Below are 25,969 nucleotides of genomic sequence, written 5' to 3'. Positions count from 1 at the left end.
AACATTTCTCACAGGATTAAAACTGTTCTGGTTATTGTTTCTGTCCTGGAATCAGAATTTAGCCAGAAAAAGAACAGTTACACATCAGCACCATAAGATGGAATTTCATTTGTGTTAAAGAAGGCCCATTAGGTTCAGTGTGTGTGGTACTGTTATTCTTTTCAGGCCTTAGGCAATGAAGGGCTTCATTAGCTATTCCTACTTTGTTAGGTGTACAACCCCCAAAATATAGACCAATCTATCGTGTTCTTCACCACTTCCACATACCCAACCAACAGGTATACCAGACCTGTGCCTAGGGCAGCAGAAATCTGGGAGGGGGGAGGGGAGAGGAGGGCAGCAGACTAGCTGAAGATTTGCTGCCGTCCAATACAAATAATGTAAATTATACTAATAAATATAATGTAAAACTACTTTATTTTCATAATGTGATGTGAAAGATGGAAACGTATGCCAATTTACTTTAGAATTTTTCAATTTGTGCCACAGGATCTACCCCTGAGCTGCTATAGGAAACTAGGGGGGGGACTGTAGCTTCTGCACTCTATTATCCAACGTTGGGGGGTGGGGGGTGGGGAAGAGGGAGATGACAGGGGGCGACAGCACCAACAGTGCCTAAGGGTGCCAAAATCATAAATCCGTAACTGACTAGGGCTAATAATGCAACAAGAGAACATTGAAGTACAATAGAATTAAATATAGAATGAGGCACCACAGTCAGGATATATCACAGCAGACAAGTCAGGAATCAATGGGAAGCCTTAGTGTCTTCAGAAGGCCCATTATATCATATTGTCCAAATCTCCTGGTCAGAAAAGAAGCAATGTTCTAACTGCTGCAGCCCTCCTGCAGTTTGAACTGCACCGGATGGGCTAATGCCATGGGAGACCCATGGGAGTTACTTGCCCATACATTCAAACTGTGAGAGAGCTACAGCATGCCTTGTGGCTAGAACGTAGGTGGTGGAATCCCACACAACACAGCAAGAACGTTGCTTCCGGCTATTTACCACCCAATACGCCTGATATCATATAACCCAATGGATACTGTCATTCATTGGCAACACTTACCAGTTATGACACCAGCTGTGAAGTAGATTTGAATAATGCTGGTACAGAATGATGCCAGTACCATCCCCGCTGAGGCAAAAATACCTCCAACCATCATGACAGGGCGACAGCCAAATCGATTCACACACACACTGCAAAGGGGACCTTTACAAAGGGAATAAAGTAACAGGATTCACATTCAAAATCCATATTTACATTCTCTGTTTAGTCTGCTTTCTAATGAGTATGGAACTATCAAGTCTAGCCCAAAGAGAAGAACATCATTCTGAATAAGAAAACAGAATCTGAATTTCCTTCTCTTTTACTATGCATGGCATGCCATATACAGAGTATAATAAACCTTACAGCAAGATATACAAAGTTAAGCAACAAGTCATAGGCTTCTCAAGTTAGTCCACTTAAATGCGCAGAAAGTCAATTAAGTCACAAAATAGAGACAATAACTTTTTATTGGACTAGCTCTGCTAACACATTCCCCTTCCCCATTCCCCCTCCCACCACCACTGTAAGTTATCTCAAATGCAATTGTTTGTTTTAAAAATGGAATGCAATCCTCCTGGAGGCCAGCCTTGGTAAAAGGAGAAATATCAAAAGTCAATAAAATAAATATGTAATGCAATCTGTTTAGGCACAAGCATCTTTTCCTTTGACCTGCTCATTTTGTTGTGACCTTAGGGAGGGAGTGTTAGCTTCCAAAAGCTAGCCAAGAAATGTGGTAACATCTTAGAATTATTGATTTACTGACCTTTATTTCCACATAAACCTAAGAAATGAATCTAGGGATTAGCTGGCAAGATTCAGATTTCACCACTGCCAATAATTCTGAATTCATGTGTCACTGCTTCTGCGCTTAACATCTGCTGTCTCCTGTATTCTCCTTAACCTTACAGAGAGCAGTTTTCAAAGGCATCTATTCTCCTCCATTTGACAATCGTAAAAGCCGCACTACCCTCCCCCCCCTCCAATGCAGCCAACACTTATGGTCACGCTGAAAACGGGCAGGGTGACTGTGGGAAAGGAAAACCTCGGTGCAAACATGTGCACCACAGCCCTCTGTAAAGAATATCCATTAGAAAATCAGCTTTCAGGTCTGTGGTTACAAAATACTTCTGGATGTGCAAACTACCTACAGTTTAAAAAAAAAATGAAATGCCCCCAAGATGTGTAACTAATATTTGTGGAGATACATATTGACAAGCAGAACATAAACTGAAGTATGATGTTACATAAGAGTAGAGACCATTAGAGTCCAATGCTTGGCTCATTATCGGGCCGATACAGTAAAGTCCGCGGGAGAGTGGGCGAATGCTCAATTTTGCCGGCATTGGTTCTTGAGCCCGCTGACAACGGTTTGGAAACCGGACGCCGGCAAAATTGAGGGTCCGGTTTTCGACCTGCGAGCCACGGGCCGACTTCAAATTTTTTTTTTTTTACACTTTTGGTAACTTTCGGGACCTCCGACTTAATATCACCATGATATTAAGTCAGAGGGTGCACAGAAAAGCAGTTTTTAGGGATAATGTGTTAAAATTATTTCTAAGAAACCGGGAAAAGTTATATCTTAACGGGAAAATTTGGATGTACCCAGACATTACAAAAAATACACAGATAAGGAGGAAAAACTTTCTTCAGATGGGTCCAGATGTTAAGCAACTGGGAGCCCAGATGACAGTTTATTTCCCCTGTAAATGTATCGTTAAACATCTAAATGAGCGATACGTATTTTTAGAACCATTGGAACTCAAAAAATTTATAGACTCAAGAGTTAAAAAATGAACTTTCACCAGGTTGGTCATTGGTTTATATATTTGTAATTGCATTTAAACGCACCTATTCCTTAAGTAATTTTGCTTAATTATGCTCCAGACTAATTGAATTGGGGCCTTCCTTTTCCTTATAACTGGCAATGTATAAAGAATTTTCCTTTAATTTGTTTGTCTTGCGTACTGATCAATTTGATCAATTATATACATAAATTGCCTTGTAATTGACATGTTTATTTGCTGTCAAAATCTTTTTAAACTGCATAAATAAATAAATAAATAAATAAAACAAAACAAAAAAAAACCCCAGTGTAAAAATCAGCTCAGTTAAGATAGTTGAGTTTGATAGATTACAAAACTCTGAGTCTACACTGAAAGGTAATATTTAGCACTCACACACATATTTTTAAGCCTGTGCAAACCAATTCGATATTCAAACACAAAGCACCTGCATAATTTCTGGTTGTTACGCAGATAAAATACTTGCATACCTAGAAGTCATTTTAAGTGAAGGCGTAATGTGCACACATTAGTGCCATGTCATCTCTGCATGTACATTTTTGACACTTAGATGTATGCAGGTAGATTCCAAACACATCTCTGAAATGACCCTGGAATGCCTCTTTAATGTAACTAAACTTTCAGGCAGCTGAAAACCAATTTATGCAGATTCAGCCAATCTACCCATGTAACAACTCACTTGCTATCTACGTGAATCCCAACTATGCTTTTGAAAATATACCTGACTGTACAGCACTGTAAAACTGACATATGAAACCAAATTCTATTCTATAAAATGCTTTTCATTTATTTCAACTATTTCTTAAATTACCAGTTTGTAAGATATATCAAATTTGCTCTTCATTATTTTCATAAAAATAGATGCAGTTTCTGTTGTCATATCCATCTATTTCTTCATATGCTGAACTTGTGCAGAGCCAGAAAATGTATATCCCTTAAAGACCATTATTATTGTCACTACTTGACATTACCTTTTTATTCTCACCTTATTAGAATCTGAAATCTAAAAGAAGAGTCAGTAAAAGAAGTGTAACCTCATATTGCATAGTGATTCAATTTGAGGGAAGTCTGTCTTAGTGCTTCAGATATGCTGAATGCATCTCCAATTGACAAAAGGAAATTACTGTAATTGTCTTCCACGTGCTCATTATTTACCTGTTCCATAAAGCATGGCCAGCAAGATGGAGGAAATCCAGGCTGTGTCACTGTATCCAATGTTAAAATCCCGGATTAGCTCTTTAAAGAAAACACTAACTGCTTTGGGAAAGGCATACGAGAAGCCAGTGACGACAAAACAGCCAAAAAGAACGGCCCAGCCCCATCCTCCATCTGGGGCTTTAACACCTGTTGGACCATCATCAATAGCCACACCTCCCATGATGCAACCGTTATCTGTTTTCTAAGAAAGAAACAGAGAAAATATTAGGAAATGTTTAAAAATTCTAGGTCTAAGTTTGTAAATCAGATGCAAGTTTCAAGGGTTGTGTCTAACAGAGGTCTTCTGGCACTTAGCAAAAAAAACCCTTATATACTAAGGGTCTGATTTTAAAAAGCATTTACATGCGTAAAACTGAGTTTTACATGTGTAAATGCACGTTACTCGAGTAAGTGGGCTTTTGAAAATTGCTACAATATATGCCATTGAATCGTCCATAGGATTTATTCGCATAAGTGCACTTTACGTGAGTAAATGGCTTTTGAAAATTGCTACAATAGTAGTTACATTTATGCATGTAACTCCTTTGAAAATTACCCCCTTAATAAGGTGTAGTTAAAGTTAATGTGAAATTGGCCTTGTGAGGAAAACTTCATGCATACTTAGGAACCTTCATTTTCAGTTTTTATTTTATTTTTCCTGGGAATTTCAATGTTATAGCAAAAATAAAAATAACTGAAAAAGTGATTTTTTGATGCTGATTTTTCACCTGTATTATAAAAGTCATTTTTCTACTGATTTTTTTGCTAAAAAATTAAAATTCCCAGGAAAAATAAAATAAAGTCATTATGCATACTTTTTTCTATGCCCTAAGTTATAGAGCTGCTTTGCATAGTTTTGCATCATAAGAACATAAAGGCCTGATTTTCAAAAGCATTTATTTAGTTATTTATTTAAGTGCTTTTATATACCAATGCTCGTTCAAAACAAAGCATCAGTTTACAATATGATATATAAAAACACAGTTATAAAACAAGACAAATAGTTACATCAAAGGTATCAGAAAACAATCAATTAAAATATACAATAAAAATTCTAAAAGTGAGACTAAATGAAGACAGATAAAACTGTAGGCTGTATAAAAAGAAGCTCTGCTTTACAGCTTAAAATTTTTATACAAAAGTGAGCGAATTTATATATTTATAATTGGGTTTAAATGTGAAAATGCACTTTACCCATTTAAGCGGGCTTTTGAAAATTGCTATAATATATGCCATTAAATGATCAATAGGTTTTACCTGCATTAAGTGCACTTAATATGGGTAAATGGCTTTTGAAATTTGCTACGATAGTATGTTACATTTACATGTATAACTCCTTTAAACATTCACCTGTTAGGATGCAGAATATATCCAAAGAAGAAATGTAGTGCTGAGGTGGTAAGGGTCTGTTCCAATACCGAATTAGTAAAGAAACCAAAGATGTGTGATAAAGCATTTTGTAACGCTGCAATTTGGATAGCCAGATCTGTTACATTTTGTGAAAGCTGCCCATTGATTTTCCGTTGATCTGATTTGTCCCTCCGGATGCAGCCGATTTGGCAAAACATGGTCTGTGTTGGGGAACCATGTGCCTCTTACCTATTCAGATGTTGGATTCACATTAAAAATGAGACTTTGCTTTATCACACACCTTTGGTTTGTTGACTAATTTGGTCTCAGTGCTACATTTCTTCTTTGGATATATCTTCACTGTTTCTCCACTTCAAATTTTGCGCAGGACACAAGATATGCCATGCTGAGCCAGACCAAAAGTCCATCAAGCCCTGTCTCATATAGGCCTGGATTTTCTAAGGTCACAGACCTTAGAAAATCCAGCAGTAACGAGGGGCAGGGGGGCGGGCCTGCGAAAGCCTGCAGCCATCGCACCGAGGTGCGCTGGCTGCCAGCGTTCGCACCAAATAACTACACCATAAAAGGTGTAGTTATTTGGTGCAAAACTGGCAGCGATAAGGGTCCTTACCTTTTGCCACCAGTGATGTCTTCACAGAGTTGGCCCCGTTGCCACCCCAACTCCTCCTCTTCCAGGGCTGACTCCGCCCTGACTCCGCTCCAGGGCCGACTCTGCCCCAACTCCACCCCCATGTAGCGTGCGATCGCTTTTGAAAATGACCCCTGTTGATTCGCACTCACAAAGCAGGGAGTAGCTGGCTTGTTACGGCGGTTACTACCCTAAACCAAAAGGGCCTGATACTTCACTTTCAATGCATAACCAGCATGGCTCTCCGCTTCAACGGCAGGAGAGAAGAAAAAACAACCAATAGGGGCTGTATGACATAGTCTGGGTAAAGGGAATAAACATGGGTGTAGCTTGCTTATTGCAGCAGTTACTACCCCTACTACCCCTAACTAATCAAGCTAGGTATTTCACTTGGATGCAGCTCCATCACTGCTCTCTACATTAATGGTGGGGGTGGAAGGGAAATAGAACCAAGAGTTAAGAGAAAATGATAAGTATGAGAGAAAAAAATGTGTGAAGCTTGCTGGGCAGACTGGATGGGCCGTTTGGTCTTCTTCTGCCGTCATTTCTATGTTTCTATGTTTCTATGTTTCTAGTGATCAATCTAGGTCACAAGTACCTGGCGGATCCCAAAGAGCTTTCTTGTGGCATTCCAAAGTCTACATGGCTAATAATAGTTTATGGACTTTTACTCAAGAAACTTATCCAACACCCTTTTAAACTCAGCTATATTAGATGCCTTGACCATGTCCTCTGGCAAAAAATTCCACAGGTAGAATATGTGTTGAATGATAAAATACTCTGTTACCTTTTAGTTTAATGGGAATGTGTCCCCTAGTTTTAGTACAATTTGAAAGGATAAATAACCAACTCCTATTTACTTGTTTCACTCCACTCATGATTTTATAAACCTCTATAACATCCTCTCCCAAGTCACCTCTTCTTTAAGCTGGAGAGCCCTAACCTTCATAAGGAAGCCATTCCATCCCCTTCATCATGTTTGTTGACTTCGCTGCACTTTTTTCTAGTTCTGCTATATCTTTTTTGAGATGGGTTTGATGAAAGCTGCATACAATATTCAAGGTGTGGTCATACCATGATTGATACTTCAGCATTATGATATTTTCCATTCTCTTCCAAATCATTCCTAACATTCTATTTGCTTTATTGACTACCGTCAAACAGTGAGGTTATATTTCAATGTATTGTCCATGAGGACACCAAGGTCCTTTTTCTGGGTGGGGTGACTCCTAATAAGGAATCCAGCATTGTGTAGCTATAGGCAGGATTATTTTCCCTATGTTTATTACCTTGCCCTTATCCACATTAAATTTCATCTGCCATTTAGATGCCCAGTTCTCCCCAGTCTCACAAAATCCTTTGGCAGTGCTCCACAATCTATTTGTGTTTTAACAGTTTTGAATAATTTTGCCATCTGCAAATCTGATTATCTTATTAGTTGCTCCCTTTTTCAGATCTATTAAGAAGATGTTAAACAGCAATGCTCCCAATACAGATCTCTGGGGCACTGCACTATTTATCTTTCTCTTTTTGGAATATCAACCATTTAGTCCCACTCTGTTTCCAGTCCAAAATAGAATACTGCATTCTGTCCCATGACTTTTTAATTTCCTGAGCCGTCTTTCATGACGGACTTTGCTAAATGCCATCTGAAAATCCAGACACACTATATCAACTGGTTCACCATTATCCACATTTATTAAACATCTTCAAAAAAATCTGGTAGCTTGGTAAGGCAAGACTTCCCTTTGCAAAATCCACGTTGGCTCTTCCCCATTAGGCTATGTCTAGCCAGATGGCCAATAACTGTGAGGGCAATATTCGTGCTAATTAGCTGGATAAGTGAGACTTATGCTGCTGAGTAGTGGCTGCTGAATATATGCCCATGTTCCGCAGCCACCATTTAGCCATACAAGTCCCTTATACGCCTAACGTGTATGCATAAAAAGAAAGGGTGTGCATTGGGCATATCGGGGGCGGAGGGAGTTAAACTTGTAACTTATATATCCAAATACCCATATTCAGAATTGGGCATATAACTGTATGTCAAAGTTTAGATGCCCCAGAGCGCTGGTCTAACTTAGCTGGGTAGACTCATCCGGCAAAATGTGCACGTATTCATGTATATTCAGTGGCTTCGCAGTGCTACTGAATATACAGATACGTTATATCCAGCTAGGTTTCTTAAATGAACAGCTTTGAATATTGACCACTGTGTTTTTAAGAATAGCTACTACCATTTTGCTCAGCACAGATGTCAGGCTCACAATTTCCTGGATCACAGCTGGAGCCCTTTTTAAAAATTGGCATTACATAGGCCACCCTCTAGTCTTCAGGTACTATAGCAGTCTTTAATGATAGTTTGCAGATTATTAGTAACAGGTTTGCAATTTCATATTTGAGTTCTTTCAGAACTCTGGAGTGAATGCTATCTAGTTCTGGTGAATTGTTACTCTTTAGTTTGTCAGTTTGGCCAATTACATTTTCTATTTTTGCAGTGATTTGCCTCAGTTCTCCAAATCACCAGCAAAGAATGTTTCCAGTGTAGGTATCTCCCCAACATCCTCTTCAATAAAGATAGACGCAAAGAATTCATTTCATTTTTCCGCTATGTCCTTGTCAACTCTTAGTTCCCCTTTTACCACTTGGTCATTTAGACACGCAAATAACTCCCTCACAAGCTTCTTGCTTCCAAATGTAATTGAACGGTTTTTATTATTAGTTTTTGCTCTTCAGCAAACTTCTTTTCAAATTCTCTTCGCCTGCCTTAATAATGCTTTGCATCTAACTTGCCAGTGCTTATGCTCTTTCCTATTTTGCTCATATGGATCTGCTTTCCATTTTCTGAAAGATGTCCTTTTGGCTTTAACTGCAACTCGTAAATGTAAATTTAAATACAAATTTCACAACTGTAAAAGTACATGCAAAATGTTAGCATTTGCAAAGCCCGCTTCGTGCACTCAAGTGAAAATAGTACACGTGATGGCAAAATGTATCTCCCTTTAATGTGTTTCCCTCAAAGTCATCATGCAGATGGCAATTTTCAAATTTACTTACCCAGGAAAATAACAGTTTAGATTTATTTATTTATTTAAAATATTTACAGTCTGCCTATCACCAGGTCCTGGTGGATAAAAGAGTCACATTACAAATGTGAGCATTCCCAAAATTTTGGGAGACAGAAAGACAACACAGGGTATACTATATATGTATATTGTACACTGTGTGTTAGAGATCGCGTGCCGGCCAATTGCCGGCACGCGATCTCTAACACACCAGCAAATGGCCGCTGTGCCAGGAGCCGCTGACCCCGCCCCGCCCCCTCCCCTTTTGCAAGCCCCGGGGTTTTACGCGCGCATAAGGCCAGTTACGCGCGTAAATCTGGAGGATTTACGCGCGTAACCTTTTGAAAATCCAGCCCTGTATATTTTGGTGAAGGCAGGTATTGGATCCAGGTCATGTAATCAGAGCCAATGAAAGTACTTTGGAACTTCTGTCCCCAAGCTACCAGACTTTCAGGAAAAGAAAATTGCTCCATCCAAGCCAGAGAAGTGGATTGGCCGACCCGCTTCCCCCAAAACACATACTAAGGGAAAAAGATAATTAGCTCATTTTGCAGAAGTGTTTCCTCACTGGGCAAACAAATCTTCCTTCTCCTTCCTAGGCCGGGCACAGGCTAACAGATTAGAGGCAGCCAAGCTGAAATTCAGGCTGTGTGAGAACCGCCCTCACTCAAGCCACTAAAAGCCCGTACGGGGTTCCACCAGGTCTGTACTTTTAGATGAACTGAGGAGAGGAATTCCTGGGGCATGTTTTGGGTAGGATAAAAAAATAATGTGCATGGCTTATATTTACAAATTTATGTATATGGTTTTTCATAGAAATTTTATCTGTAGAAAAAAAAACACAGGTGCAAATGTCCGGGGGGGGGGGGGGGGTCCATTTTTTTTGGACCTGTCACTTTCTTTCATCTCCTTTTGGGCCTCCAGCGAAATGGGAACCAGTTGCTGAGATCCCAATGCCATGAGCCCTTCAATCACAATTACCTGGAGATTTTGCAGTGGCAGCTTTCACAGCCCCTGGATGGGGAGGGTGAGATGCTCATTGTTAAGGGTGACATCTGGTGGCTGGAATGAGACCCCCCATGATACAAGGTGCTGAACAGAGTCCTGGGAAATGGCTCCTAGCCTCAAGAGAGTTGCTGCAGTGAACAGACTAGGAACGGCGGGAGTGTGACTGTTAAAATAGAGGGAATTATCTTGGGGTAGTCATGAACGAAGGCTCATGGCACCATAATCCCAGTATGGGTTCCAACTGAGTTGAAAGAAAAAGAATAAAGGAGACATTACCAGGTCAAGAAATAAAAAATAAACACATTCCAGAAAGAGAACTAGTTAGCCTTTTTCAGTAAATGGTCCACTATGGCATCAGATTGACCACTGACTACTAAGAACTCAAGACCCTGTGCCAAGGCAATATCACTAAAACTGATTATACATATGGTAAAGTTCATTAATGTATGTGTAACCCCATCTTTGGGTGGCTACTAACCACCAATGGGGCCTTAAAAGAATGTATTTGGGGCTGGAGCCAATTTTGACGATTTAAAATATCGTCCGATATATTTTAAATCGTCAAAATCATTAGAGCTGTGATACAATAACAATTCCCCTGATTTATCGTCAAAAAATCATAAATCGGGGGAAGGGGGAGGGGAAGGGGGAGGGCGGGAAAACCGGCACACTAAAACAACCCTAAAACCCACCCCGACCCTTTAAAATAAATCCCCCACCCTCCCGAACCCCCCCAAAATGCCTTAAATTACCTGGGGTCCAGAGGAAGGGTCCTGGTGTGATCTTTTACTCTCGGACCTCCTGTGCGTTGTAGAAATGGCGCCAGCGCTACGTTTGACCTGTCATATGACAGGGCAAAGGTAGCGCCGGCGCCATTTTGTTTTTTTGTCCCCCGACGGCAGGAGCGTAGGAGATCGCTCCAGGACCCCCGCTGGACCCCCAGGGACTTTTGGCCAGCTTGGGGGGGCCTCCTGACCCCCACAAGACTTGCCAAAAGTCCAGCGGGGGTCCGGGAACGACTTCCTGCACGCGAATCGTTTTTCCGTATGGAAAAACGATTCGCAGCAGGAGATCGCTCCAGGACCCCCGCTGGACCCCCAGGAACTTTTGGCCAGCTTGGGGGGGCCTCCTGACCCCCACAAGACTTGCCAAAAGTCCAGTGGGGGTCCGGAACGACCTCCTGCAGTCGAATCGTGTTGCCATACGGCAAAAATATTCACAGAGGTGGTTGGAAGTTAATGATTATATTTGCAATAAGGTGCAGGGATGCCTATAAGAGAATATGAAACTTTCAACCTACTCCTAAAAAATTTTTTCTTCATACCATTTTTAAACTTTGGATAAAAGTTTTTTTCAAAAAAACTAAACGTGTAGCTTAAAATTCAAAGTAAATTATTAAAAAAAAGTTCATATTAAAGAGATAACTTTTAATATTTTAAAAAATTCACAGTGCTTGAACAGTATTGTTCCACTTTTTGATTAGTTTACAATTATAGATCACTGTTTGGTGGTGGAGTTATTTAACTTCTGAGTTAGCCAGCTAAATGCTTTGGAATATGGACCTCTGAATAAAAGTATATAAAAGGACATTGTTGCCTAGTTAATTAGAGTGAGCCAGATTAATTTGTTAGACTGCCCCTTTCATCATTTGAGATCTTGGCTGGTAAAGTGTTAAATATAGGCTACAAGTTTCATGAATGCATCAGATAGTCACAAACCTCTACACCTGAGTATTACTTCAGCACAGACTCTCACAGGAGAGCATTCGAAAATCACCCAGGCAGGTTTTTCTCCCATAGATTTCCTACAAGGAGTTGCCAAGAGACCATTAAGCTACTTTACATTTCAGTCTGTTTAAGTGTCCTCATAGTGGCAGCCCAATGTCACTAACATGTATCTTATCTTACAATGTATTAAGAGCATACCTGTTTCATCCAGTTGCTGCTGCAGCTTAGCAAAAACAGTTAACGGAGAAGCAGGCACAGTACTGGAGAAAATGGAAACCAGATGCTATTCAAGGAAACTGATCCTAGCTGTGGACATTGGAGGAAATAGGAAGCAAACACAGTGCTAGAAGAAACTGGTAAATACATACAATGGAGGAAAATGGCACCAGCCAGGGTGCTGGAATAAAAGGGGCATCAGACACGGTGCTGATGGAAACTGACAAGAGCCATGAGGCTGGAAGAAAGGAACACAATCTGTGGTGCTGGAAAATTGGGCAGATGTGAGCACTATAGAAAGCACCAGCTGTAATGCTGGAGAAATAAGCGGGAAGCCCGGACAGCCGTGGTTCTATCCCTCCCCCATCCATCCGGGCCGGACACACAACATTACACACACACAAGGAAAACATGAGTCATAACTGGGATGCAAATGGCCACAGCCGTTTATTAGAGCATCCTAACAAGTAGGGATGTGAATTGTTTTTTGACGATTTAAAAAAATCGTCCGATATTTTTTAAATCGTCAAAAATCGTTAGAGTGCACGATACAATAGAAATTCCCCCGATTTATCGTGAAAAATCGTTAATGGGTTAGTGTCCACTAACAGGAGTTATTTGGGGGGAGGGAGGGAAAACCCGCACACCAAAACCACCCCTAAACCCACCCCGTCCCTTTAAAACTAAACCCTTACCTTCCCCCACCCTCCCGAACCCCCCCAAAACTTTTTACGAGTACCTGGTGGTCCAGTGGAAGCCCCGGGACCGATCTCCTGCTCTCGGGCCATCGGCGCCATTTTGGCTGCCATTTTTAAAGATGGTGCCGGCCATCCAGTGCTCCTACCATGTGACAGGGGCCGGCCAATGGCACGGATACCCTGTCACATGGTAAGGGCAAAGGGCCATCGGCGCCATTTTTATTAGCGCAGCCGATGGCCTGAGAGTGGGAGATCGCTCCCCGCACCCCCACTGGACCACCAGGTAATTTTAAAACGGTTTTGGGGGGGGTTCGGGAAGCAAAGGGGTCATTTTTAAAGGGTCGGGGTGGGTTTTTTGTTTATTGGCTCGGGCGCAGCCGATAAACAAAAAACCAATCATGCCGGACTATAAAAATTTTAAGATTTGAATCTGAACCGGAACCGAAACGATTCCGGTTTCGATTCACGTCTCTACTAACAAGGGAGTCTAATTTAGGTGTCGGGTCCTGCCACCACTTCCTAAACTCAACCACAGGGCAGGTGCCGATATCTCTATTTCATTCTGCCCAAGCAGAAATGGGAGGGGTGGTCTTACTCTTCGCGAGCCCCCAACCAGCAGTGGAGTGCCGTCACTGGAGGGGTCCAGGCAGGCCGCCACACAGCAGGTCCTGCCAGAGTCTCTCACAAACGTGCCTGGCCGTTGAATTGCCAAGGCCCAATCCCCGGGCCTGACATTTGTCGTTAGTGGCCAAGCGCTGAGTGGTGGCACCAAGGCCCCTCTCTTCCTTACTGGCACCTCCCTGCTTTGTTTTACAGCCTCCAACATTACAATAGTCTTTCCTGGACTTGGTTGCTGTTGCCGCAACAGAATAACAATGAACAGCAATAATTTGCTAACAATTCATACTGGCTAGTAAAGGGTGGGTTTGGTGGGGAATTGCACCGCGCCGCACCGGGAGCCAAGGATGAAAAGACTGAACAAAGGGGAGCCAGCAGGTTTTAAGTCTCCTGCTGGTCTCTCACCCTTGCCAACGTTATCGCGTCTCTCCCCTGGCCAATCATGTGGCCTGGTGATGGGATGCATTCTGATGCCGTCACCGTGCCCAACACCAGACTAACTGTGGGGAGCAACATCACCAGCAAAGCCCCGGCATGACGAAGAAGAGCTCCCGCTCATGGCTCTGGCCGGATGCTGCCTATGCATTTACAGCCAGCCACCGTGGGAGGGGGAGAAGGGCTCCCCCTCCCTCCGCACACATCCGGTAAGCCCGGTGCAGTGCTGGTGGCGCCTGCATGGATGCAGCAGGTGCCCGGTTATTCCCGGTGCCCTCACATCCATGCCAGGGCACCTTCCATTAACTGGGCAGCCCAGACACTCGTGGTTCTGTCCCGCCCCTGCCCATTCAGGTCGGACACCCAACATTACACACACACAAGGAAAACATGAGTCAATACTGTGATGCAAATGGCCACAGCTGTTTATTAGAGTACCCTTAAAGGGGAGTCTAATTTAGGTGACGAGTCCTGCCACCACTGCCTAATCCCAACCACAGGGCAGGTGTTGATATCTCCGTTTCATTCTGCCCAAGTGGAAACGGGAGGGGTGGTGCTGCGTCCGTCGCTGCTCGATGCCCTCACTCCACCCTCTTTACCTCTTTGGCGACTCCCTCCGGATGACCTAGGGCACGCGCGCACGCTCTGACTGAAGTACCAGCAAGGGCGCAAACCTCAGGGGCATCCCCCTGAGATGACGTCATCCGCTTCCAATATTTAAAGGTCTCTAATTCACTAACGGGCCGATACAGTAAAAACGCGGGAGAGCGGGCGAGCGGCATGCGCACAGGCCACTCTCCTGTGCGCGTGATACTGTAAATAAATTTATTTAAATTAGGCCCGGCGGTTAAAAGAAGCGCTAGGGACACTAGCGCATCCCTAGCGCCTCTTTTCGGACAGGAGCGGTAGCTGTCAGCGGATTTGACAGCCGACGCTCAATTTTGCTGGCATTGGTTCTTGAACCCGCTGACAGCCACGGGTTCAGAAACTGGATGCCGGCAAAATTGAGCGTCCGGTTTTCAACCCACGAGCCGCGGGCCTATTTCAAATTTTTTTTTTTTTTTAAACTTTGGGACCTCCGACTTAATATCGCCATGATATTAAGTCGGAGGGTGCACAGAAAAGCTGTTTTTACTGCTTTTCTGTGCGCTTTCCCAGTGCCCGGAGAAATTAGCGCCTACCTTTGGGTAGGCGCTAATTTCTGAAAGTAAAATGTGCGGCTTGGCTGCACATTTTACTTACTGAATCGCGCGGGAATACCTAATAGGGCCATCAACATGCATTTGCATGTTGCGGGCGCTATTAGGTTCGGGGGGTTGGATGCGCGTTTTGGACGCGCTATTACCCCTTGCTGAATAAGGGGTAAAGCTAGCGCGTCCAAAACACGCATCCAAATGCCAATGGAGCGCACTGTACTGTATCGGCCTGTATCTAACTGAGTTAGCAAGGAGAGGATTTGGATACGGATTCGGCTACGTTTCCTCCAAGCTACTCTGCCTCCTCAGACTTACCAGAGGTACCCGCTCCTCGGGGGCCTCGCTCTTTTCTTTACTTTCAGATTACAGATAGGAACCGGTACTTGCTCCTCGAGGGCCCATGTTCCTGGACACTCTGAAGATTCTCTACTGCCTGGAAGCTATCGCTGCTACAAACAACTGTGAGTTACCATTGCTCTCTCAGAGCTTTCCCTGGAACCAGGTACTCGCTCCTCGAGGGCCTAAACCTTTCCAGCTCCTGAGCTTCCTTGAGACCATATGTGAGTTTTGTCATCTAGTTCTGTTCATGAACCTTGTCTACTCTACCTACTCACTTTCTACAGTTTCTCAACAGCTCAGCCATCCTGGATCGCGGTTCCAGTGCCTGAGGAACTACAGCCCTGCCGGGCATATCCGCTCACTACTGCCACCTCTGGTGGTTTCCAAAACCTGTTAATAAAAGAACTAATGTGTGTCTGTCTCCATACTCAAGCCTAGCTGGTGGTCCCTCTCGGGATATCCTCCCGGGTGCACAGTCATCTGCCACCGGCCCAGGGATTCACCACTACTATCTCAGATTCATAACAGATTGCTAACTCCTCACGGAGAACCCTAACAGATAGCTAACTCCCAGCATAGCGGAATATAACAGAATCTGAGACACTACAAGATAGTTGACTCCTCCTTCTTAGGGGCCATTCATTCTGATTGCTCCTCCCATCTAACGCCCAGCTTTCTTAACAGATATAACAGATTGCTAACTCCCTAGCAGATTCACGACAGATTTCCAACAGGTGGTCTCGCTCCTCATGAGCCCCCAACTGGCAGCGCAGTGCCATCACTGGAGGGGTCCTGGCAGGCCGCCATGCAGCAGGCCCCACTGAAGCCCCTTGCAAACATGCCTAGCCATCAATTTGTTAAGGCTCAATCCCCAGGCCTGACATTCGTCAACCGTGGCCAAGCGCCAAGTGGTGGCCCCAAGGCCCCTCTCTTCCTTACTGGTACCTCTTTGATTTGTTTTACAGCCTCCAGCATTACAATAGCTTTCCAGAACTTGGTCACCGCCACAATAGGGATTCTGTCATGTGTGGGCCAGGAAGTACCCTTCCACCCACATGGGACGGACTCCCCCCATACCAAATGGCTATGGCTCCTGCATTAAACCAGTGCATACCCTCTGCAAAGCCTGCAGAAACAAGTCATTTCCCATATTTGACAAATGCACTCCAACTGGAGCATACAATTCTGCACAATGCATGTCAGCCTACACATGCCTCAGATGATATCCGCCCAAGCGTTGAATGGTCTGGACTATCTGGCGATTGAATTTGACACGGTATCTTCCCCACCATCCAATACCCAACATTTTCCGCCAGGGTATACTTTTCGACCAGCAGATGTTTTGGAAATGGCCATGCTGAGACAATGCGGGTCAAGTCGTCTCTGATCGTGTTCAGCATCACGAAGCCAACACCGCATCACAAGTCACTGCCACCAAGGTGTATACCTGAGACCATGCGGAACTGAGGGGGTCTCGCTTCCTGCGAGCCCCCGGATAGGCGTCGTGACCGCTATCACCAGAGTGGTCCTGGGCAGGCCGCTACACAGCAGACTTCACTAGCCCCTCTCAAAAGTGCCTGGCTGTCAATCCGCCAAGGCCAGTTCCTAGAGCCTGGCATTCATCATTCATAGCCAAACACTGAGTGGTGGATGTGGGAGACTGGCAAGCACAGCAACAGAGGTGGCTCCGATGCAGAATGAAAGAGTACCGAAACATACCCTCTGAAGCCCAGCCTTTGCCAAATTTTTCTTGAAAAAACAAACACGTCATCCCCTTCTGGGCATAAGGTCAAACACAGAGTCACAGCTGCAGCTGTAACCACGAGGCAAGGCCGATAGGTGCCGATATCTTAGATTCTCTCTGCCCAAGCGGGAATTCTCAGATTCTCTACGCTCAAGCAGGACTTTTCAGATTCTCTCCGCCCAAGCGGGATTTCTCAGATTCTCTCTGCCCAAGCGGGATTTCTCACTCTCTCCATCAAAGTAGGATTGAGGGTTTTGCTCCCCATGAGTCCCCCTACAGACATCATGTCTGCCTTCACCAGAGGGGTTCTGAGCAGGCCATCAAGCAGCAGGCCCTCCCAGAGCCCCTCACAAACATGTCCGGTTGTCGATCCATCAAGACCCAATCCCTGGATATGACATTAGCGCCCATAGCCCACAAGCTGAGAGGTGGCCCCAAGGCCCCTTGACATTGTCCAATTGATGACCAGACCACATGCCCCTTGATCAGTCCTGGACTGTCTCAATCCTAGGCATGGCATGCTGTTCGAGACACTGACGTCCCACCACGGCAAGCCTCACAGCTACGATGCATTCCACAATGGCTCTATAGCTCACTAACGCACAGGGCTCCAAGGACTGCAAGCGCGAAGGCAATCTGGAAGAGCATAGTCTTGAACTCGCCCCTGCTACCATGGGCAGAATGCTCCAAAGCAGTAACAAGAGGTCATTGGTCTCTGCATGTTGAGCTGAGAGGACGAGCTAAGGTGGTAACAAGAGGTCATGGGTCAGCAGTCTCCACATATCATGCTGCAGCAAGGGATCCCTGGCCAGGCCCCAGAACACCCTACCCCCCCCTTGCCTGCGAAATACTGATCTGTGCAGTCCGTTTTCCCAGTCTAGAGTAGGGACTTAGACCATAAAGCTAGGTCTTCCCTATTTGGCCTGCTTATCTGCAAATGGTGCTGGTCACAAACCAGACCCTCCATGGTGGAATCATCCTTAATCCCTAGGAAGGTAAGTACCATTACCGGGCCTTGAGGCTTATCCTCAGCCAAAGGTACGCCAACAGCTCCTGAAATGTGTCAGACAGCTTAACCCATTCAGGTGTATCTCCTTTTCCTATAACAAGAAATCATCCAGATAGAGAACCAGAGGTTGCCCAATGCAGGAAGGCACTGAATGTTTCAAAACAGATGTACGAAATCCAGCATCACATTGACTGACATCTGTTAACACAGAAAGACCCCTCGAAATGGAAACCGAGCAGTAGATAACTGCTTGAGATGATTGCCAGCAGGGACAGCACAAGATGCTCCAACAGGGGCTCAGCGAAAGCTGGCCATCCGTTCACCCCAGCTGAACCTCCCTCCTGACTTTCTCCCTGACAATGCTGGCAGAATGTGCGCCGAAGGGGCATTGAGCACCATAAAGGATTGCAGCTGACTTGTGTGGGGGATAAGAAACCATCTCGAAAACCGCACAGCAAATTAACGTGTTTAAAATCATGAGAGGTCTAGAATGGGTAAATGTGAATTGGTTATTTACTCTTTCGGATAATAGAAGGACTAGGGGCATTCCATGAAGTTGGCATGTGGCACATTTAAAACTAATTGGAGGAAGTTCTTTTTCACTCAACGTACAATTAAACTCTGGAATTTGTTGCCAGGGGATGTGGTTAGTGCAGTTGGTGTAGCTGGGTTTGAGGAAGGATTGGATGAGTTCTTGGAGGAGAAGTCCATTACCTGCTATTGATTAAGTTGATTTGGAAAATGGCCACTGCTATTGCTAGCATCAGTAGCATGGGATAGACTTGGTTTTTGGGTACTTGCCAGATTCTTGTGGCCTGGATTGGCCACTGTTGGAAGCAGGATGCTGGGCTTGATGGATCCTTGGACTGACTCAGTATGGCATGTTCTTATGTTCTAATATGCTGACCAGGGGGCATCGCTTGCCACTTCACCAGGATCAGGGCGACCACTCAGCTGCATCCTGGGTGAGCTGCTGGGCACCAATTACAGAAGCACCCATATCCGCAATCAGCAGCAGCACAGGCTCCCCAGTTGTACGTCCAACAAAAGCCGCAAGGGATTTGTGTGTGCTTGGCTAGTCTGCCTTGCTCCTGCTCGCTGTGAAAGGACTGCGAGCTCGCCTTGGAGTTAACGCCCATGCCATTATTCCTGTGAGCCTGAGGCTGACATCCTATCTTCCCCAAGATACACAGACCTAATGGCCATTCCTCACAAAAATGGCCCCATCATAATAAAGCTTTGCAAATCCACTGTGCCTCTCATAAGCACCCAAAATAGTGTCCAAGCACGTGAACGGGGGCTACACTGTGCCGGGCTCTGCACACCCAACCACTGAAGACGTTCGAGCGAATGTCTGCACCCATTTAATGATCCCCTCTGTCATGCGCTCCCCGATCCCCGAGGTGACCATTGGCCATGTCCAGGGGAAGGCCGTGTCCAGACCCCTGCATCAGAAGCCTTGCTGACCTGGGCACCAAATGCGCACCGTCGAAGGATGGATCCAGGTTCGGCCTATTCCAAGTGGATTCTACCACACTGCCTGCAGATGGAGAAAGAGCAAGCTGACTTCACAGAATATATACTCCTGCAGTGACCCCAGCCTGCCGGAGAATCCAACTACGTGGCCGGGACCACCCCATTAATCCAGCGAGCTATCGTAGCCAGCAAAGCTGGTTTGCTCTGCTTCCTTTCAACATGAAGGACAAATGGATGATCCATCTTCCAGAAAGTTTCTGAAACCCTCAATTACCGCACAACACATCTCTTGACATCCAAGGGACGCAAGAGGTGATACTCCTCTATGTCCCTGACTGATTCAAATGAAACTCCAAGACCACCTTAGGCATGAAGAATGGGACTGTACGCCAGCAACAGATTTCTAATCTTGTCCATCACTTTGGGGCCCAAACCCCAGGCTGCTCTTTTTATTAACAAATGTCTTATGTGGGAAAGTATCAAAAGCTTTCCTGAAATACAATTGTACCACATCCACTTGTGAAAGCACAGAATCTGATAATAAAATACCTTGGCGTTTTGATTTGGTTACACTCCCTTCCAGAACTTCGATAAATACATTTCTGTCTACCTTGAATTTCTCATGGCCTGGGTTTCTATTTTTCCTGATCCAAACATAAGCCAGCAGGTAAACATCTGGGGGTTCAGCCCATGCAGATCTCTCCACTGATTTCCCCTCCTCCCCGCACACAAGTTGGAATCTGGGACCCTACCACGGCCTCCGTGCCCTCTTTGTTGCCTAATAATAGAGGGCATGGGGTGGGCAAAAGAGCAGCAGTGTGCAGTGCTCATGTGCATCTCTATTAGGAAGTTAGCAAACGGGGAAATAGCATAAGCTCTGGTGGCAGCTATTTCAGGGCACCTGATGAGACCAAGAAGACGGATTTGCAGCAGCAGCGGCAAAAGCCGGTGCTGAGCCGGGAGAATGCCCTCTGTCCCGGGGGGCTGGAATCCTCCGCCCGCCTCCCCCAGTGGACTGAAGTGCTTCAGGGCCCTCCCCATCCCAGGGCGGCCGCGCAGCTCCTTCCTGGCTAAGAAGAGGTCGGGACTGCATCTACCGGTGCGCACTGGGAGAGGGAGCGCTGCCTTTCTCCCGCCTCAGCAGCACGCTTCTTCGCACGCTCACCGCTCTCCTCCTCCTTCCCACTGGTTCCCACCCGTGCCTCTGTTTTCCCGCCGGGAAGCGGCACCTCAATGGAGCCAAGCGGGCCAGTGCATCCACTCATCCCCTGAAAACCGCTCTGCACCCAACTAACAGCAGTGAGAGAGAATCGCGACGCGATGCACCAGGGGGTCAAGGATGAAAAGGTCGAACAAAGGGGATCCGACGGGTTTGAAGTCTCTCGCCGGTCCCTCCCCCTTGCCGATGTCATTGTGTCGCTCCCCCCGGCCAGCCATGTGGCCTGGCGTCGGGGTGCGTTCTGATGCCAGGCCAACCGGAGGGAGCAACATCACCAGCAGCACCCCAGCTCCCACTTGTGGCGCCGGCCAGACGCTTCCGTCGCCGTTACAGCCAGCCGCCATGGGAGGGGGGGAGAAGGGCTCCTCCTCCCTCTGCCCGAATCCAGTAAGCCCAGCATGGCGGTGGCGGCGCCCACACGGATGCAGCGGGAGCCCGGTTATTCCCGGCACCCGCACATCCGTGCTGGGACGCCTTCTGTGAAGCAGCAGCTGTTGATGCTGAAAGCAACTGGCGCAGACACATTAGGAAATGGGCACCAGTCACAATGCTGCTGAGAGGTACCCAAATCAGCGAGCCAAAGGAAACAGTCCCAAACAGAGCCAGAGAATGCACTACTGAAACACCCATCGTGTGCGATGCTGGAGAAAACTTCTACAAAGTTGAATATTTATACTACTATGACGGGGGGCCCAATTCTGCCCCTAACTAGCAGCGATTGCCCATTGATGGGATTTCAACAAGTCAGCTTGCCAGCAATGTTAAGTCAAAGCTCTCCATCTGGACCCTGCCCCTACGTGTGAAATCAGTGTATTAGTGTAGTGGGCCACTCCCCATTGGGAGGGGTTGTACGTGTGCATAATATTTTTGCACCTATGGGCTGCAGGGGGAGAGGGTCCAGGACTTGGAGAATTCAAAAGCAGTCTTAGCATAGGGCTGAGGGAGCAGGTGTCTCTCCTTGTGGAGGGTCCTTGGAGGGAGAGGGCTGTGTCCCACCACCGAGAGGACAGGGCCTGAGGAAATTATATCTCTCTTTGGCCTAGGTACCTGAAAGGGGAAAGAATTTCCAGAGTGTTTGGAAGAAGCGTTCCTGAGAAAGGTTCAGAGTCTGAGGAGCCCCTTAAAGAAAATAATTCCACAGAATCTGCTGGTTTAGAGTGCCAGGGCGAACAGTCTGCCTGATCAATCAAATCAGCCCAAAGCTCACCTAAGACAAGAGAAAGAAAGGAATTGGAAAGACCTGCATCACTCAAAAGGTATTGGGAGGGCCCAGGGTGAAGGGTACCTGTCCCAAAGAGCTTACCTTTGTGGGAAGGAGTGTGTGAAAGAGACTGTTGTACTTTTTTGGAGTTTGGGATTTTTGTGTTTCTGGAGCACACTACCATCTGGTGCACTGTTTTGAACTTTGATTTTCCTGCCACCAGTTTCAGTAAAGATTTTGAGGCCAATTTTCAAGAGGTTTAGGCTTCTGAGGTCAATATTCAAAAGCCATTTAGTCGGATAACTCACAAGTTATCCATTTAAATGGACTAAATTATGGCTGGATAAGTAGTTATCCAGCTATAATTTAGTTGGATAGCAAAGGGGCATTTCAGGATCATTCTGGGGATGGGTTGAGTTATCCGGCTTCTGAGTAGGTCTAAAGTTATCCAGTCTTGTGTGGCCGAATAACGTGCTACTTAACCAGATATCTTTAAAGATATTCAGCTAACTAGCGCTATGATTACAAAAACAACAAATAAATAAATGGCCCAGCAAGCCATCCCTTCCTTTCCCCCCTAAATATCTTATAAAGGCCCTGTTGAGCCATGCCCTTCTCACCCCCCAAATCCTTTAAAAATTACAGAGACCCCCTCAACCTGGTGTTTTGAAAAATAAAAAAAATCAGGCTGCCCCTGCCTGATTTACAACACTGCAGCTCTCCCCCCCCCCCTTCCCATGCCCTCTCCATCCCCCCCATAACTCATATTGTACCTCCGGGAGCAAGGGACCCTCTGCCCCACTCCTTGCACCTCCAGTGCTGCTTTAAGAAAGGCAGCGCTGGAAGCATAAGCCAGATAACTTTAAGAACATAAGAATATAAGACTTGCCATACTGGGTCAGACCAAGGGTCCATCAAGCCCAGTATCTTGTTTCCAACAGTGGCCAATCCAAGTCACAAGTATCTGGCAAGAACCCAAACATTAGATAGTTCACAAGCTACTATTGCTTACTAATTACCATCATCGCGCAGTTCATGGATTTACATGAAAACTTTTCCCACCTCTCACTGGCTACATTTTAACCAGACAAAATGAGGAAGAGTGAGAGGAATGTTTATCTTTTGCCAGGGAAGCTGGGTAAAGAGAGTCAGGTAACTTTGGTTGCCCTGGCAAGCACAACTTATGTTATCTGGTTAAAGCTATTCAGGTATCAGAAAGAGGCAAGATTTACAGCAGGGGATGTTTATATTTATTTATTTATTTAAAGAGTCTTCTATACCGATATTAGTGGAGACATCATATCGGTTTACAGCGAACTAAGGATGGAAATTACAAAAAACAGGGGAAAGGGGGAGGGGATACAATGAACCAAAGAAGCGCGGAATGAGCAAGAACGATTGCAACGGGCAAACTTGAAAAACATTAAGAACTGGTGCGGGAGCACTTATAACAAGAAAGGGTAATGGTGCATGAGCAAACTGGGAACACAGCCATGATGTTAGATCACATAGCACCTGCTGGATCACATAGCACCTGGTAGCTGACTAGTTAGACTTAAGCAGCTAACACAGATTTACCTGGATATATTCAGTGAGTAATTTTATGCTCGCTGGTTGGCTGAAAATGCACCTCAAAAGGGCTACCAAATTTAATTTTGCAGAGAATTATGAAACTATTTTTTTGTTGAACTTGCTTATTACTGGCTGATATAATTGTTGACAGTTTTTCCGGCAGTCAGCGAGTAGGAAGTGCTGAAAGAAAGCACTCTGGGGTGCTGTGTGGTCTATCACCATGGCTGCATTTACACTCTGCTTGCAGACTATAAACATTCCTTGCCATAAATCAAAATTGTGCACACCCAAGAGTCAGACTGGCTTAGTGTTCACCATCAATTTTCTACAAAACAAATACTAGAAAAAGCTTTCCTAACACTGTATAAAGTGGGTTAGGTATTTGTATTTTTTTTTTAAGTTTTCCTATGTCCTGCTTTTTCCAAAGTGGCCATACATAAAAGGAGATTTGACTGAATTTCATATTGGGCACACATGAACAGATCTAGAATTTTAAAAAGGGAGTTCATGTGGTGTGGTGCATTACCATCTCCCCACTCCATCCTCTCTGCTGCTCTTCATCCATGGTGCATGCTTTCTTTGTAATCCAGGCACATAGGATGAGGAACGGCTGCAGAGACCAGGAGTGCCCGTTTATTGTGTCCTCATTACTGCTGGCCCACCAGCACTACCACTGATTTGACTGTCAGGGAGGAGGGGACATGGAGGACCAGTAAGCCACCTAAATGCGATAATCTTTGGTATGGCTTTTACCAACGGGATGTCCTGGATTTGGAACACAACAACGATGCACTAATATGTTTTCGAGGGATATAATACTACTATCAAATAAACACGATATCACCTCCAATATTCAAGTTGAGCCATTTACTATTATTAAATAACTTCATAAGATGATTATATCTAACCAGTTGTTTGTTTTTATTTATCTCAGTTAAACAAAGACTGAATTACCACCGAACATTTTTTTTAGGAGAGAAGAGGAAGGTCTCATATAAATTCATTGTATCACTGCATCCAGCAGTGTATGATAATTTTAATCACGAGAGGTTGGTTCGTGATTAAAATTATCATACACTGCTGGATGCAGTGATACAATGAATTTATATGAGACCTTCCTCTTCTCTCCTAAAAAACATGTTCGGTGGTAATTCAGTCTTTGTTTAATTGAGATAAATAAAAACAAACAACTGGTTAGATATAATCATCTTATGAAGTTATTTAATAATAGTAAATGGCTCAATATGAATATTGGAAGTGATATCGTGTTTATTTGATAGCTGGATTTGGAACAGGCATTGTAGACTACCCTAGCAGCTTATGATGCTTAATAAAATCAGTAAGAGATGCAAATAAAGGTATTCTGAGTATATCTTAGGCAAACAGCAGCACATATTTGAGCTTTTCTAAATAGCAACTGTTGTTAATAGTTCTATTCAGAGCTAACAAAAGAACATTCACTATGGTTTGAATAAAGATATTTAGGGGCAAGGAAGAGGCAGAACCAATATAGACATTTGATTAATGAGTTATCCAGTGGAATAGTATAGATGAGGTCCTCCTCTCCCACGAATGCATTGCTCGGGGAATGCTCCTTCCCCTGGAGCAATGGAATCAGCTGAGTTTGGGTCAGAATGTTTCCATCCTGTCCAAAGGGGGGGGGGGGGGGGAGTCAGGCTCCCTTGCCTACAAAAGGTATTCACAGATGGAGGCCAGGTTGCCCAAGAGGGGATAAAAGTTAGCTAGAACCGAAGTCAGAGCTGGATACTCAAATCCAGAACTGGCAAGGGCCATAGCAAGGCGAGGGATGGGAAAGAAATGAGTGGAGCTGATGCAGAGGCAAGATCCAGGAACTGAAGACTGAAGGCAGGGATTAGACCACATGAAAGCCAAGAGTACAGTTGGAGTCAAGACAGGATGCAAGAATTGAAGCCAGGAATACAAGACTCAGAACTTAGCTGTGAAGACAGGAAATTCAATTCGCTAGAGGGCTTAGGTAGCCTTCTAGATGCTGGAAACGGCTTCCTGATTACCAGCAATCTCTTTTAACTAGACTTGGGCCAACCTGGTTCGCCAAAGGGCAGGAATGATCACAGGTTGCCTTCTTGACTTCCCATGGTCCATGGCCTTGTTTGCTTCTGACTTGCTGGTTAACTCTATTGCTAGGGCTCTGGACTTTCATTCCCAGAGCTTCCCCTTGTTCATACCCCACTAACATCTTCCCCAACAGTAGTCCCCACCTGCAGGTGGCCTGAGTTCTGGAGTTATTGCCTATAAAAAGCTCTTATTTTGCCAGCACTTTGATGATCCCTGCCAGTTGCCAAGAGCTTTCTTCTGTTTCACAGCATACTCAACCCATTAGCTATGGTAGCTTGCTCCTAATTTTTCTCAAATTT

The 25,969-nt window shown here is 45.0% G+C and overlaps 1 protein-coding gene across 3 annotated transcripts in view; it reads right to left on the bottom strand.

The window, feature by feature from the left end:
- Positions 1-25,969, bottom strand: part of SLC16A3 (solute carrier family 16 member 3) — a 91,446-nt gene that overhangs the window by 12,877 nt on the left and 52,600 nt on the right. For all 3 annotated transcript variants that reach the window (XM_029599033.1, XM_029599031.1, XM_029599032.1), the window contains 2 exons: positions 4,010-4,253; positions 1,071-1,214 (listed from right to left, as the gene is read on the bottom strand). In XM_029599033.1, coding sequence (XP_029454893.1) covers positions 1,071-1,214; positions 4,010-4,232 — 367 coding nt within the window. In that variant the 5' untranslated portion in view covers positions 4,233-4,253. The remainder of the gene's footprint in view (positions 1-1,070; positions 1,215-4,009; positions 4,254-25,969) is intronic.

This window comes from Rhinatrema bivittatum, chromosome 4 (genome assembly GCF_901001135.1).
Source record: "Rhinatrema bivittatum chromosome 4, aRhiBiv1.1, whole genome shotgun sequence".
Taxonomy (NCBI): domain Eukaryota; kingdom Metazoa; phylum Chordata; class Amphibia; order Gymnophiona; family Rhinatrematidae; genus Rhinatrema; species Rhinatrema bivittatum.
This window is presented reverse-complemented; position numbering and strand designations above follow the sequence as displayed.